This window comes from Biomphalaria glabrata, chromosome 1 (genome assembly GCF_947242115.1).
Source record: "Biomphalaria glabrata chromosome 1, xgBioGlab47.1, whole genome shotgun sequence".
NCBI classification, from domain to species: domain Eukaryota; kingdom Metazoa; phylum Mollusca; class Gastropoda; family Planorbidae; genus Biomphalaria; species Biomphalaria glabrata.
In genome coordinates this window covers 83590777-83608050 of record NC_074711.1, presented here as the reverse complement: position 1 = coordinate 83608050, position 17274 = coordinate 83590777, and the positions used below count along the sequence as shown (strand labels likewise).

The 17274-nt window shown below is 32.0% G+C and overlaps 1 protein-coding gene across 1 annotated transcript; it reads left to right on the top strand.

Moving 5' to 3' along the window:
• The first annotated feature begins 2820 nt into the window (after positions 1-2820).
• On the top strand, positions 2821-14885 carry LOC106054604 (transmembrane protein 106B-like). The gene is made up of 7 exons (XM_013210541.2): positions 2821-2965; positions 8737-8935; positions 9146-9209; positions 10242-10407; positions 10578-10774; positions 11146-11199; positions 11835-14885. Exons 1-7 carry the CDS (start codon positions 2948-2950, stop codon positions 12064-12066), a joined length of 930 nt encoding a protein of 309 aa, XP_013065995.2. The 5' UTR covers positions 2821-2947; the 3' UTR covers positions 12067-14885.
• The last annotated feature ends 2389 nt before the right edge of the window (positions 14886-17274 follow it).

The following is a 17274-nucleotide window of genomic DNA, read 5'->3' as shown; positions in this document are numbered from 1 at the left end:
TTTCTCTGACGAAGCGACATTTTGCGGTAGTTCGCGCAATCGTACGATATTTTTTTCTTCCATTTATATACCTACCTTATGAGCATATTGTCTCTTACTGAGGCAATAAGGGATCAATGTGGGATGTGTGGCTGAGAAGCTTAAACCACTTGGCTGCTTATCAAGGGACTTGAGTTCGAAACCCGACTCGAGCAGACTTGCTTTTACTGAGAGCTTGTAAAGGCAGCACGGAAGTCCTTCTCTCAGATAACCCCTCCCCCCACTGGTCCACAAAAGTAATTGGACCATAGCGCACTGAGCATGGTACAAGCATGAAAGTTGCGCTATATATATATATATTTAAAAAATGTTAAAATCCACTTTGCCATGACTGTGCGTTGACAAGCGAAACCACTTTTTTTTAAATACGAAAATACCCCCCAACTCAAGAAGCTCTACATAACGGATTTCGTTTCAAAGGGTTTAAATATATGAACACCAAGTTCAAGAAGAAGATAAGATTAATATTATTCTAAAATCGTGTCGAGTTGCTATTCTGAAACAATAGATATGTTATGAAAAAATGATTTCAAGTTGTAGTACTCGTCCAATAATTGTGCCTCTTTCAAACCACCATCATTCCTTAATGTAATGCATACCTTTATGAGTAAGTTTGTGTGTTTACACAACACTAGAGAAAGACTATGCCTAGTTTTTCGAGATATAAACGTGACGGACGGACAGACAAACCATTCAAAGCTAATACAGACTTGGAGTTAAAATACTATAACAAGGGCCTGTTAAGACTCAAATGCGGGCCCCATGTGGGTGTAACCATGGGTCATCTGTTTCAGGGGCGGACTAGGTGGCATAATCGGCCCGGGCAATTCTATACAATCTGGCCCACAAATTATATGCCCAATTAAGGGCATCCAATTATACCTATCCTCAAAAGCATTGTGTGATGTTTAATAATATATTGAAAGTAGTTAGCTATATGAATAATGTATTTTATTATTTTGAAACTATCTGATAAGTGCTATTACTAAATGAATAAAGTATAATTAATAGAAATGCCATGTGAGCCGGTAAACAGTTAGGCTGGTTAGAACAACGAAGGGCAACATGAATGCCAGTAAAATGTTTTAAATCATTTTGACTGAATATATATATATATATATATATATATATATATATATATATATATATATATATATATATATATATATATATTCTCAGCTTAAAATCAAGAGAATGGCAGAGACATTACTTCAAGTTGTTCATCTAGCTTTCTTTGTATTTTTATTACTTCTGTATCTTCAATTATGATTTTGACAGTTATTCTTAATTGTCTTACACTATGATCAAACCAGTTCATAAAAAAAAAGAAAAGATCAGCATATAAACGGCATTATAGGCCTACAACAAATATGACGAAATTCTTGGTAAAGTATTGTTAAACTACACCTTGATATTGGAGGATTGATGGGAATATTTACAAAAAAGAGACAATGAAATGAGTCGGTGGTATAGCTAGCTACAATGTTGTTCATTTTTTAAGTAGAGAAATGAAGCCATTTTCTGGCACTTAAAAATAAGATAAACGTGAAATATCCCATTAATTAATGTAATTACTAGACCCACGGGTTTCTAATCAAATAGTTTCAGGCCTATTTCATTTCGTGTTTTGTACCTTTTAGTTCATATGGCCCGCGACACGATTGTCGGAAATTAAAATGGCCCGTAGGTCGAATTAGGTTGGGTATACGAAAAAGTCATGAAAATCTCCTGAAATTATTAAAACTCATTAAATGTCCTGAAAAATAGACAATATTGTTATTTTGGGGTGACATTCAATATGGAAAACGCCAATCCGACTCGCGATAAAAAAAAAAACGGGAATTTTTAGCTTTCATTTATTTAAAAAAAAAATAAAAAAATAGGGCGAATTTTAACCAAAACAGAAAGTTCCAAAATTTAATTTACTGTAAGTAATAGTCACTGGCATTTAAATATAGATCTACATCTATCTCGACCTCTTAAAAAAATCAAAAAGCTTATAATATATTTTGCTAATCGATAGTAAATCTTAAAAGCAGATCTGAATGTTTATCGGCTTTTTGTTGGAAAACAACCATCTTATCTTATATAATACAGACGTTACTTCAAAAAAGAAGATGATTACGTCCTACGCGTCATGCATTTAGTCATGCATATTAACCAATGACTTAAATTCTGCCAAGTCACTGGTTTTCCTGGCTAGCTCAGGCAACCCATTCCATGCTCTAATAGCACTAGGGAAGAAGGAGTATTTGTACAAATTTGTCCTAGCATATGGGACGAGGAATGTGCCTTTATCTTTGTGTCTTTCAGAGTATTTTATTAAATTATTAAATTATAGATGGCTCGTGAAAATATAGTCTACTGCGAGGCTGGTCTAACAAGATTAGATTTAATTGATGGTTGACCGGTTGGTCAAAGTGGTTGGTAAAAGGCTGATTTCTCATTCATGGCCTCTGGAAGAAACAGCTACTCGCCATTGCACTGTACATACAAAGAGCCCTAGGCAGTAAATAATATGTCTACATCGGTGCCGTGCCCTATGAACTAAAAAATGTGTGAAATTATGTGCATATAAAATGTATTATTTTTCTTTTCTAACAAAAAAAAATGACGTGTATATAAATAATCGTAATAAAAATTAAGAATACATAAATTATTAATAAACATGTTACATGTATGTATGTATCTTATAAAATACAGACGTTACGTTGAATATTGTATTGCCTTCATTTAAATCGTAACTGGCAGGGTAAAAAATCTGGACAGAGCTTTAGTAAAAAGTGTAAACAAATGTTCAGGCTCGCGAAATTAAGTTTCATTTCCATTGGCATTGAAAGTAGCCTTGTATCTAGATCTAGATCTAGATAAACTAATCTAAGTTTATTATTTCAAGTTAATTATTTCAATGACTATTTTTCAAAAAGTAAGTTATTGAATTGAGATAATCTTAATCTAAATGCATCATAATCTAAAAACCATTTGATTTTGAACTCTATTAAACTAGTCTATTATATTATAAATTAATTAGATCTATTATAAAGTATAAAGTTATAAAGTTAACTTAAAGTAAACTTAAGTTAAGCTCTACAGTCTTTTGAGTTTTGTAAGTTTCATAGAGTCTAGTTTGTTTATTGAAAAAGCCAGGCACTGAGTCTGAAAGTGAGGCAGGGCAAAGGCCTTGAAAGGGTAGCATAAATTTATGATAAAATGATAGAATATATAATAAATGATAATAAGCGTCACTAGCATAGCATAGATAGACAGTAACAGTAGTCGTAGTCAGTAGTGAGTATATTCTAAATGAAATGCACCTGTAATGGGCTGAGCAGACAGCAGACTCATCATTGAGTCATTTCACTCAACAGTGACAACAGCCAACTTGCCTTAAAGCTTAACTCTTTGACTCCAGAATTATTTTCCACCTTTGGGCGGAATTAAATTTTCCGCCATTTCAGAGTGCACTACTCTGCTTCGATATAACCTGTATAACTTTTTTATTTAATATTGGATTGGAAAATAATAAATTTGATATAAAGAGAAATGGATGTTCTTTCCATTTCTTATGTTTTCTAGTTTGCAAATCATGTTGTTGTAATTTTGGGTTTTGAATATAAAAATTAAAAATGAAAAACTCACCAACTGACATTGAAAATATCCACCCAAGTGCATGTTATAAAAGAAATTTATTGTTCAAATTTAATCCAAAGAGCTTTTTTTTCTCATTTTTATCCATTTGTTTACAGAACACTATAGAAGAAACAGCAATAGACGCCAAAAATAATAAACTGGAACTAATAATCCAATGTCACTACTTTAACGAAAAAGCCCTTAAAAAAAGCAACACTCTTGGAAAAAAAAACTTTTACCCTAAAACTAGTCCAACTGTACAGCATATATATATTTATAGTATTTTCTTCTAAAGTTCTTTATGTACTTAGTATATAAATATTCCTTCTAGTTGCGATATTAATGGAAGTAGTCAATATCAAAATGTGTGGGTTGGCTCCCATCCAGCGCAAACATAAACCGTTCTCCCTGACCTACAGTATATACATACTTTGTCTTTCTTTATATTTATAGGTCTCCATTCTCTGAAAATGGATCTTATTCTAGAAGAGTTGTTCAATTTAATCCTATGGTCAGCATAGCTATTTATTTTGCTGACAAGACTACAACATTCCAGCTCATTAGATGCAGTGCTGACTAAGTCTAGGTTGACACCCAAATTTCTTGGTGGAACAAATCTGAAATTGTTCTGTTTCAGTACCTAGATGATAGATCTAGAGATCTACCTCTATCTGATTAGATTTAGATCTAGATGATGTAGAGATAGCTAAACTAGTTATAGATCTACATTGAACATTAACAGAGGGTGGAGCAGGAACTGCTTCATCAGCTGATAAACTTCATCATTACTAGACCTAGCCCTAGATCTATAAATTAATTTACTAGATCTATGTAATTAGATTTATCAATATCACCATCAGATGAAACAAAATCACTGTCATCTGAATTATTATACTTTCTCATCATTGTGATAATATGAATAATTATAAAAAAAAATATTTATTTTTCAATATGGCTCATAAAATTTTTCCAAGATCAGGTCTAGATCTAGATCTGGAGTTTTTTTCGGTCAGTAAATTTTTATTTTTAAATTTCAAACATAAATATAAAAATAATTTTTCGTTTTATAAAAATTTCATGCATTCTTTTTCAATTCTATACTAAATATATATCATTTTCTAATGTTGAATCAAAGCATTTTTTACTCAAATGGTAAAATTTAAACATTAATTCCGTCCCATTGTGAAAATAATTCCAGAGTCAAAGAGTTAAATTTGTTGATTGGACTCAGAGCCTTAGGCTCATAGAAAATGTAGTCACTTTTCTCAAGTCAAATGTATTGTATGGTTGTATAGAATAGATCTGATTCTAACTTGTAACTAGATTTAAATCTAGATCTAGAGTAAAATACCCATAATTAACACCACTAATTCATTTCCAGTATTGAATACTTCACCTTATATATAATACTAGACATATGTTACCCGCGACCCGCGGGTCTTTATTTGCGCATTACTGTCGATATAGTCACTGAGAGTGAGAGTAAACAATTAAACGAAATAATAATGTAATAAGTAAAGCGAATGTGTCAATGTAAAAATAGTGTGAATGAAGCTATCAAATCAGAATAGCTAATAGGCTTAAATCTTTTTTTTTTTTCAAATTAAAACATTTGCTTGTAGGCCTACATATATTTGATTAAAATTTGAGATGAATAGACTAAATTTTGTATGTTCATGTGTATAAAGTATAAAGTAGATCTTGAGGTAGACGTAGATCTAAATCTACACTAATCTAGAGTTCTGTGCTGCGCATGCGTGACCTTTTTTCATGAATGAATTTATATAGGCCTATCTCAACACGGCTACGCAGCTTTAGCGAACAGCGAACGAATGTATTAAAAATGCTTTAGAAAAACAAATTTGAATGTTAATTTGATTAAAATATGAAATGAATGGACAATAATTAGTATGTTTATGTGTTAAAGCATAAAACTATCTTTGCGAAAAGAAGTTTTATCATCTTAGAGTTCAATAAGAGTTTTATTAGACCTAGGCCTAGGAATAGACTCAGTAGAGAGATGTGTTAATGTGTAACCATTTGGTAATGTCTAATGAAAGAATGTTCGCCAGGAAATCTGTAGTCACAGATATTCGGAACTAATTTATGTAAAAAATGCTTTTAAATAATCTAGTGGATTGGATTTAGATGTATGTTAAACGTAGCTAATGATCCTTTCACGTTATTTCTCTTTCGCTACGAAAATAAAATTAGGTTTGCGAAAATGGGTTTACCCGAAGTCGATACATTCTTATCTATTAAAAACGAAAAGAGCGATAGCTTTGTTAAATGAATGGGATTATAAAGTGAACAATTAAACGAAATTATATTTAGTACGCGATTCATGAATGAATATAGATCTAGGCCTATCTCAACTCGGCTTCGCAGCTTTCGTAAATGAATGTAGCTTTAGAAAACCAAATTTGAATGTTTATTTGATCAAAATATGAAATGAATGGACTTTAATTAATATGTTTATGTGTTAAAGTATAAAACTATCCGTGCGAAGAGAAGTTTTATCATCTTAGAGTTGAATTAGAGTTTTAGATCTAGGGATGGGATTATAAAGTAAACAATTAAACGAATTAATATTTAGTACGCGATTCATTACGGAATTGTCTAATGAAAGAATGTTCGTCAGGAAATCTGTAATCACAGATATAAGGAACTAATTAATGTAAAAAATGCTTTTGAAACACAAAATTGATGGTTAATTTTATTATATAATGAAATTAATGGATCTTCTTTTGTATTTTCATGTGTCAAAGTAAAAAACTATCTGCGCAAAGTGTATTTCTTAAAATTAGATCTAGGTCTAAATCCTTTCTATCTTTTCTCATGTCAACATTGTAGACATGGCCTAGATCCATAAAATACTATAGCTGTAATAGAGTCGGACAACTTTATTTTTTTTGAGGGTCTTAAGTTTGTTTTAGGGCTACAATACATACACTACGGTCTAAGTTGGTACCCAAGGAACATTCCTGCCTAGTTTTATCAAGATTGGTCAAGCGGTTTTGATGTCTATAAGTAACATACATACATACATACCCCTCACATTCTACTTTATAATATAGATAAATATTTTGACGATAATGGGGCTATAGTATTGCATATTCTACATTTCTCATACATTTGGTTTCATTTTCCTATGCAGACTTCTTAAGTAGACTAATTTTACTTTTACTGAATCTAGAATAGTTCTAGAGTTCTATTCACTAGAGTTCTATTAATAGATTCTAGATGATAGATCTACTCACAACTGATATAAAGATGACTAGGTGACTACACTAGAAATAACATGAAGGACTAGATTTAGCATAGATTTTGTGATTTAGTAAGAGTAATTTAGATTGTAAGGTAGTTCTATGCTCCTAATTTCTGTGATTGTGTTAGAAATAGTTCTGGATTTATTTATTGCCATGTTACCCTCAATTTTTTCACAACCTAGAAGTTTTTAGAAGTACTAGGTAACTGTGTAAAGCTGGACATAAGGAATGGTGTAATGACGGCTTTTTCCATCCTAGGCCAGGTACTCAAAATAAAAATTGTGGTGTATCTGGTTAGATTTGGGCTCAAATCTTTGGATCTGCAGCCAAGTACTTAAATGATTCAGCATTCTCCATCCTTTTTTTCGTTCTAAACTAAGTAGTGGATATTAAATGGGCTTACTTATTTTATGAAAAAGAAAATTTTAGTACTTTTTAATATTGTTAATCCACCTTAGGCAGACCCTACTCCCACTACAGCCCAACATAACCAACACCCTGTACGGCAGTGCTGAACAACTGAAGAAAACAGCACACTTTTTTTCCTTGGCACAGTCTGCAAAAGAGCTCACAGCTCAGCAGCAATAAAGCTGGCTAGAAGAAGAAGAATATTGTTATAACTCTGCAATGCGCTCCGCCATCCAGGCTAGTGCTAGAAGGTGTGCACTGTGATAGACTAGACCTAAAAGGATGTCAACATTAGGAGGAGAACGATTTCCGCCCAAGTAGAGAGTCAATATGGAGAGATTGTGCCTAAGATAGATGTTGTTTTGTGTACCTGTGATGTCATGTAAATAAACGTCTATGTCTCGTTGAGTTGCCTCACTTAAGTTATTACAATATTTTGGCCTCCCTTTTGTGCCTGGCTAGCTCAGTCGGTAGAGCAGTGGCGTAGCTAGGAATTTGCCATCATTTGGGGACCCAGGGGGCTTGACCTATTCAGGGGCCCCTGCATTTTGCATAATATTTAATGTATAAAACACTCATTTGGGGGCCTGGGGGAATTTTCAAATTCTCCCCCCACCCTAACTACGCCTCTGGGGTAGAGTAAAGTTTATGCATTGTTTTAAAAATTAATTTAGAGTTTTTAACAAATGTAATGTAGGCTCAAGGTACTATAACATACCACATAAATACGAGAAGTTAAAATGGCAAACTTCTAAAAGGGTTTTGAACAGGTGGGTCTCAAAAAACTTCTTGAATGTAAATAATATGAACAAAAGGCCGCTGACAAAATTCACTTCTTGACTCTTTGTATCTACCCTGCAGAATGGTAATCGAGAAAGGTCAAATAAGTTAAATGTTGATTCTTACCCACGGAGATGTAACAGCTTGATTATAGAAACTAAGGGTCATGGTGACTGAAACAAAGTTGTGTTAACATTACAATGCAATGAAGAATTCATTAGTTGTCTAAAGCAGCTTTGCTGACATTTTAAATGTGCAACAGCTTGCTTGAGTATCTCTTTTTTTTTTTTTTTTTTTTTTTTAATTTAGAAAGTTTATCTTGCTTCCATTCCTTTCAAATACTGTTTTCTTAACTTCTTTCGGTAGAATTGGATCTAGATTCTACCAACATTAAAAAAAACAAAGAATGAGAAATATATTAAGGATACCATTATTTACTATTCAGTCATATATATGAATTTTTTTTTCTGCATAAATATTTATGCAAATGAACTGCAAAAAATAAAGGGGGGGGGGGGTAAATGATTTATAGTGAGCAAGCCCAATTTGGTTGATAAGTTTCTTTTGTATAAATATGGTAATGCCTATAAAAAAATAATTTTGTTTTCAGTTGATGGCTATTATTAGTATAAACACGAATGAAGGGGAGAGCACTCGTCTGTTAAGCTCGAGTCGAAATGGTCCATTACCTCCTAATGGTAGTGCTGCTACCGGCCATAATTCTATTTCTGCAACTGAGGGTTATGAAGAACTTTTTAAAGATAGCGTTCCTTGCCCATCATGTAGAGGACTGGGTCGTGTTCCAAAAGGTAAATTAAATTTGTTTAAAATAATTTGTAGCAAAATTGTTAGTCTGTGATTAACTGACTTTTTGAGAATCATATTTTTTTAATTATTTTTTTTTAATGATTGCACCAAATTTAATATTTTATATATATATATATATATATATATATATATATATATATATATATATATATATAAAAGATTCATACTTTTTTCTTATTTTGAACTTGCAGAACTTGAAAATCAATTAGTTGCTTTGATTCCCATGGGAGATGGTAGGCTGAAACCTAGAAGAACGTAAGAATATTTTGTTTTTATATAGCAAAATGTGAATAAATTTTAAGAAATCTTCCCAAAATAGCTGGCCAGTATAAAGAAAAACTTTCTTCATTTTTACATGTGTTGAGTAGTAGGCATTCATCTATTTCACTACCTGGCCACAAAACTTAAATACCCTGACTCTTAATTTGATATTTTTAAGAAATTCATTATGATGTGATTCACAAAGGAATAAAATATGAGTAACATTTTCTTAAATATATTTTATGGCGAAAATCGGGTGAAAAGTTGAATAACTGTCTGAAATTATATTCTAGAAACATTCAAATAGGTTTCAGCAGCCCTTTGTGAGAAATGTATAAAGTACTGGTAGTTTCTTATGGAGTATTTAGATCTTGTTGATACGGCGCACCAATCAAAGACAACCCTGGCAAAACTTTGCTAAACATGTTAAGTCAGAGCTTGAACAACTGGATAAGATCACATATCTAGGCAGCATCAGCAAACATTGGGGATGCCTATCATGACATAGCATTCCAAATAGGAAAGGCTGGAAAGAGGCTGCAGACGTTGCCAGTAACAGATCTCTGTGGAGACATCTTGCCATCCAGTGTGACAAACAGCATGGGAGAATCTAAGTCTGAGATAAAAAAAAAAGTAAAGTCCCCTTTTCAGACCTTGTGGTCTATAGAGCAGATGATGTGGCCTACAGTTATCGGGGGTGTCGTGTGGCCAGCACAATGACCAACCGCCTTTACTTTTCCCCAACTAATGTCAGGTACCCATTAGAGTTGGGTGTACTCAGAGGCGCTCAAAAATCCTGAAATAAAAAATCCCAGGATTCGAACCGGGACCCCTGGTTTGGAAGCCAAGTGTTTACTGCTCAGTCACCGCACCTTCTATGAAATTTTAAGCACAGACAAAAATTGAATTTCAGTAAGCAAGCAAATGCTCTTCACTTTTATTTTAAATTAGTCTTGTTTCCTTTTTATTGTAGTTTAAAAAGTTATGCACTCTTGGCAATAATATTTATTATTCTTTACTTCACAGGATCCTATATGTTGCAATCGCTGTACTTTTGTGTGCACTGACGGCAGGCCTGCTTATTTTCTTTTTGATGCCTAGGGACATAACTATATCTAGCAACAGGCCCTTCTTGCAGCCTAAACACATAGACATCAATGTCACGGCAAAGTTTGCTAATTTCACAGTTATAGTAAGGATCATATTTAATCTTCAGCTACTAGATCCAAAAGTAATTAGTTAATACAATTATTTGCAATAAAAATATACCAAACATTTGAATTTTGATGAATATTTCTTATGTATTGCTTGAAAGATCTCAATCAATTGGTTTAATAGAATTTTTTTTCTCTTCTTTCGTAGAATTTGTACAATGTATCGAACAGTAATTTCTATACAGTTAGAATTTCTGGTGTATCAATGAAGTCCTTGTATGGGAATGCAGTCATTGCTCAGTCCTCAGCCTACAAAACTGACCCTTTGGATATTTCTGCTAGATCTGAGGAGCAGCTCTCAGTACCAATGGACTTTGTGCTACAGGGAGAACATGGCAGTCTTGTGTAAGTAGCTTTTAAAAGTGTTTTAGTTCTTTTGTGTTGAAAGAAATGTAATGATCTTATTTATAATGAGCATTGAGACACAAATGTAGACATTCTAATTGTACAAACATCTCTACCAAGTAGAAAAACTAGACAGAATACATGACATTGAAACAAAAAGCCCAGAGTCTGTTCTGTGAGACTTGAATGTGTTTTACTTTGTAGAAAAAAATATCTTAAAAGTTATCTGATCAAATGAAGTAAAGTATGTAAAAAAAATACTTGATGCCAACATTATTCCATATTTAGAATTATTTTATTGCCTGTGTTTTATACATTGTATGTATGTATTTGCATAATGTCAGTGTTATTTTTTTTTTTTTTTTTTGCAGATCTCACTGTATGAGTAATTGGTCTTGGATTCACAATCTCCCTATTTTATTTGAGTAAGTGCTTTAGTGTACCACTCTTCCTCTGTGTTAACACAGGTGTAGATGAGGCTATGTAGACATTTCCTCTAGAGTTTGGTATCTCATCAGTGAAAGATTTCCATCTTAAATAGGCAGGAGAAAGTCATAGAGCTTTCACTAAAGAACTGTTTGACGCACTCCCTTTTTTTCTCCTTTCCAAAAACAAAATCTTTGTTATTAACAATGTTTTAACCAAGATATTTACCAATCCTTTAAAAAACTTAACTAGAAACAGATTTACTGGAATATTTAAAAAAAACATTTGCTTGTCTTAAGAATTCAGCCAGTAATATTTTCTTAGTTATTACATATTGGAGCTGACATTGGTATAGCACTAAAACTTAAATATGTTTCAATAGTCACAATTATAAAATGACATCAAAATTTTAATGTAAAAGGTCATAATACAAGTGGTTATCTGATTTAAAGGCTGGATAAAGACCTGTATATATACCATTGATAGTGTAATATCTCTGTTTGAATATTGTGTTGCTTATTTGTCATGTTTTGTTTTTTGTAACAGGTTTTGAAACTATTGTTACAAAAAAAAAGAACAACACAAGTTCCTTTATTAAGGCACAATAAATATATTTTCTATTCTGTTTTGACAGAGTGACTGCCAACTATACATACATGGGCCATTCTGAGCAGGCAACATTGACCACATTCCAAACAGTCAGCTGCCATCCTGAACCAGGGCCTCCACCGTCAACACTGCACCCTCCAATCACCATTCCATCTACAACTGCTACACCCACAACAACAACTCTGACTACGTCCACTACCACAACAACCACCTCGAAGTCTCCAATAACTTTATCTAAAGTTAAGACTAAGAGATAATAGTATAAGTTGTTGTTTTTTTTTCTCACTCTCTTTGTTTTAAAAAAATGTTTTACAAATATTTTATCTGATAAGTATTTTTTTAAAGTGAAAATAGAACATTGTTTTATTATTATCATTATTACTACCATCCTAATAGAGATTTGAATTTATAAAAATAAAGTAATAAGTGTTTGATTTTAACAACAGTAAAAATATTAACACATGTATGTGTGCTTAAGTTTTGTCTTTGTCATTAGATGACAACAAAAAAGACTTCAGCATGGTATATATATGTGTGTCTGTGTGTGTCACTTGAATGACTGTGTTACATTTTGAAAAGTTGTTATTTGAAACTAATGTAAATTCTAAGCTTCTTTTGATTTTAAAATATATTTAGTCAATTAGTCAATTTATCGTTTCTTTTTTTTTTCCAGTATTATTTATTAACTTTACATTTCTTTATGTCTCTACCATAGATTACTATTGCCAGTACTTTTAGAGATACCAACTTAAGATTTCTTTATGTCTCAACCATAGATTACTATTGCCAGTACTTTAGAGATACCAACTTAAGATTTCTTAATGTCTCAACAATAGATTACTATTGCCAGTACTTTAGAGATACCAACTTAAGTTTCTTTTCTGTCTCTACCATAGATTACTATTGCCAGTACTTTAGAGATACCAACTTAAGTTTCCTTTCTGTCTCAACCATAGATTACTATTGCCAGTACTTTAGAGATACCAACTTAAGATTTCTTTATGTCTCAACCATAGATTACTATTGCCAGTACTTTACAGATACCAAGTTATTTTCTTGTGTTATTTTAAAATAATTGTACAAATAAAAAAAAAACAAATTTAATGCAGACATGAACTACTTTATTATTTTTTCTCTTTTTGTAAAAAATTTCAAAATCAAGATTTTAATTCTTGTTTAATACTTAAAAACGAAAACTCTTACATAAATTGGACGCTTGATGATGGTTATTTCAAATAGAAGAAAGTTGTAAAAAAATTTGTGTGATTTGAGCCCACAGCATTTTTAAGAGAAGTAATTAAAATTATGCAAATGATAAAATTGTTTCATTTAACTGAAATTTCTTTTGTACTTTTCCCAAATATTGCATCTTAAGTGGGTAACAAAATTGGATTATACATGTTCATGTTACATTTTTTAGTCATGTCTTTCATAAAATATTATAAAACATTACATATTATGTGATTTGTATATATCAATATTGGAATTTCTCTTTTCTTTTTATTTAAAGTTGCATTATGTCATGATGTCTTTGAAATGATATTGAAGCCAGAAAAGCTAATTGGTAGCTATTAACAAAGAAAATGCACACAAAAACAAAATCCTTGACCATTTTTTGTTGATTTATATTAAAGACTATTATAATGTAAGTGATAAAATCTACATGAACTAATTTGTTTTTTTTATACTGTGTTATTATTTTGTTTTACTAATATTTGAGTTAAAACAACTATAAATCTTCTAAATTTTTCTCAGAAGCATTTCTTCAGTTCTAATTTTTATTGACCCTATTTTTTCATTTATTATTGTATTTTTTACAAATATTTTTTGGTAATTGAAATGCATCAAATCTAGTTTTGTGTTTATGTGTCTTTCATAACATGGCATGGACATCTCATTACAGGAATGTTAGGGTTGATCTGAATGATTGTCTCACATTTCTTTGAGTTGTTCTCTTGAACTGCAATGTTCTCAGATTTTTTAATGAATATATTTCACTATGTTACTCAAAATGAGCTTATTTTTCTTAACTTTACCAAAAAAAAATGTTGTTTTTTTTTTAAGTTTTTTAAAATCTGAAATTGAATGGCACTAATAAATGCCAATAATTTTATAAGCAGAGGCAGCCTTAGCAGTGCACTGAGCGTTGGGCGAGTGTTGAGCTGATGGTACAAAAGATACTCTTTATGGTGGGGCCCTCCTAAGACATTGTGCCTGGGGCCATTGCCCCACTCATACCCCTTAAGGCTACCTCTGCTATATGTCAGAAAATTTGTAATTATTATAAACCTGTATTTGTTCTTTTAAATTGTAAATCATTTGCCTTGAGATATTATTATAGAGATTATGTTTTATATTTAAAAAAAAATGTAGCATTTTTTTGCAGTAATTTTTTTATTTTAATATGAAAAGGATCTAATAACAGAATAATGAAAAATATGTTTGTCATTTAGAATATTCATAGTTTAACCACATGCTAATACATTAACAATCTGTATCAACTCTAAGTACAAGATATACTATTTGAACTAAAGGTAGATAAAGGTTATAATGATGGAAAGTAATTTGAAAAAGTAAAGCATCTGGTTCACATTACCTAGAATAATTAGCTTTGTTTCTTCTCTATTTTTTTTTTTTATAGTATTCAAGATGGTTTTTTTTTTTCCAATCGTCTTGTTTTACTTTTGTAATATTTTACTTATTAATATATGTGTTGTTTTTTGTTTTTTTTTGTAGTAAAAAAAAATATTTGTTATTTTACATGTTTGAGAGTTGATGTATCTCAACTATTTTTGTCTCTCATTGTGTGTGTTATACATTGAGAATCCACTCACTGATATTTGTGGAGATAAGTTTTTAAACTCAACCCACGGAACAGCAATGATAATGTATCTCTTGAAACATAAGTAGAAATAATTACATTCCCAGACTGAAAAAAACATTCAACTGGTTAACAACAGAGTATTGATACAAACTTCACCAACTGAATCACTAAAATACTGATGCTTCTCAATATGCACTTTGATCTCCTCTTTAAAATCTCTGAATCATCTTTTTTTTTTTTTTTGTAGTCAAAGTAACACATGACCCTTACTTAGAAGATTCCTACATGCTAGTCTGTCTGACTTGTTTACAAATCGACTGGTCAAGATCTTAAGTTGAAGCTTCTCTAGTGATGTTGAATATATTTGTTCCGTTTACTTTAATCTATATTAGAAAATTTGGCCACCTGGCCAAGTGAGTAGCTATACACTTTGATTTGTTCCTCTGCTGTTTTTAAAGTATGTTAAAATATTATTTAAAACTACTAAATTTTGTCATTTTATTATTATTTTTTTTATAAAAGAAGTTGGTTAATGTTCTTTGTTCATAATTATTGGATATTTTGCTATTACTGCCGTTCATTAATGGTTTATTTTAATGTCAACTGATTGGAATAGCAACATTTGTGTTCCTTCATTTACATTTAGTCAAATTGGATAACACCTATTTTAAACTGAGTTTTATTGTTATGAATAGCAAAGAATTTTTTTCAATTTTTAATGAGTAAATATAGAAATTTATAGTAAATTAAGTGCAGACATATGTTCACTGTCATGTATCATAATACAGACATGTACACTATCATGTATAATAATAAAGTGTATTTTATATTAATTGTGTGCCAGTTTTTTTTTTTTCCCAATTTTTTTTAAATATAAAATAACAGACCGACATGTTTTAAAACAAGATAATAAACATTGAACCCAATCTAAACATCAATTAAATTTATATTTTAACCCATCACATCAGCCCAATTACGACCATCAGCAAATCTTCAGAGTCCTTTCTGTTGTTTTTTTTTGTGTGTGTTTTGTCTGCTTCAAGGTCACATCATTGTGCGGAATTTGTGCAAGATGGTCTTTATGTTTCCTAAAATCTATTTTCATTTCTTTAGTTTTCTGAACATTTAAAATGAGAAAGTTGAGATGACACCATTGGTAAAAAGTGTAGAATGGTACAGATTTTCGTCACCTGCAATAAGGCCGATGATTGCTGTGTCGTCAGCAAATTTTATGATGGGAGTATCAGCTGATTGGCTCCGAATGTTATTGGTGTAGATGGTATATGTGTTATTATTGTGGTGGGTTTGGCACAGAACAAACTAAATGACATGACGAAGGCAACTCGTAGGCCGATTTCAATTTCTTTATTATACACTAAAGACCTGCAGCCATACATACGCACATGGTGTAGAACCAGGCACAAACAGGGAGTGGATACGACGTAGGTCCAGTAACGAAATGATACTACAACAAGAGATGCCGGTAGAATGGGCAGTGCCCACGTTGTTCTGCCTTTTTACGCGCGGACACAAGGTGCCATCTAGGGGGGGGGGGGGTCACGTGGATATCGGGGTGGCCGGTGTTTCCTGAAAAGGTATCCACTATATATACAATACTGGTGAAAGAATGCACTACTGCGGCTCTTCAGTGATAAACTCTCGTGCCCGACACATGTCCGTTCGCTTTTACATATTGTGGGTATTAAATCAGAAAGTTTAGAACCCAAGCTTGCATGTGCTTGCTAACGTGCATTTTCGAGGTGCAATGTTACATAACTCATTTCCCTGGCTAAGACCAAACAGACAGAAGTAAAAGAAGTACACTAATACATATGCAGTTTGACATGTCTGTTAAATTAGTAGTTACCACTACAGCTGGAGTAGGTACAATTCTAAAGTAATTTAAGTAATGTCATGCTCTTGTCAACAGATGTTAAAGTTACTGGCTATTGATAATGTTAATTTTATTGGGGCCAACAAATGGAAATTCAGTTTGACTTCCATTGTCCACCTCAGCAGTACTGCTATAACAAAAGCAATATAATCTAGATGCAAGATTGAATAACATTCACACACAGGATACGTTCTTGATGAATTAGGTTTCTGTGAACTTCTCCGTGGCTTAGACACACTCTGACTGAAAGTGGGATAAAACAGTTTTTACAAATCTTTCTGTTAATTGATTTTTTTTTTCATTAGAATAAATTCTTGTTCCCAGACTAAATGCTTTTTCCAAGTCAACCCAAACAATCTTTTTCCAAGTCAACCCAAACAATCTTGCTTGAAAGGCATCATCTGTTATATGATAAAAGCGATTTTGCCCTTGTTTGTGTTTCGTGTTTAGAAATGACGTATCAAAGAGTCTGTGTTTGTGCCAGTTTGTCATTCTTGTTCAATACAACCTAGAGTAATCTATTTAATAAAAGTTGCTCCAATTTATTGAACGAGAATCTTAAATGGATTAATTGTGCATTTCGATTATGGATCTATTTCTAAAATCGAAACATTTAGTAGTAGATCCAGACGCTCAGAAGATCTGGAGATACTGGCCTCATACTTGTGAAAAATTAGCCTTGAAGCTAGCAGCTCTTGAATGTGAGAAATTGGACTAATTGTGTAATTTTGTTTCTCATGCTGTCTA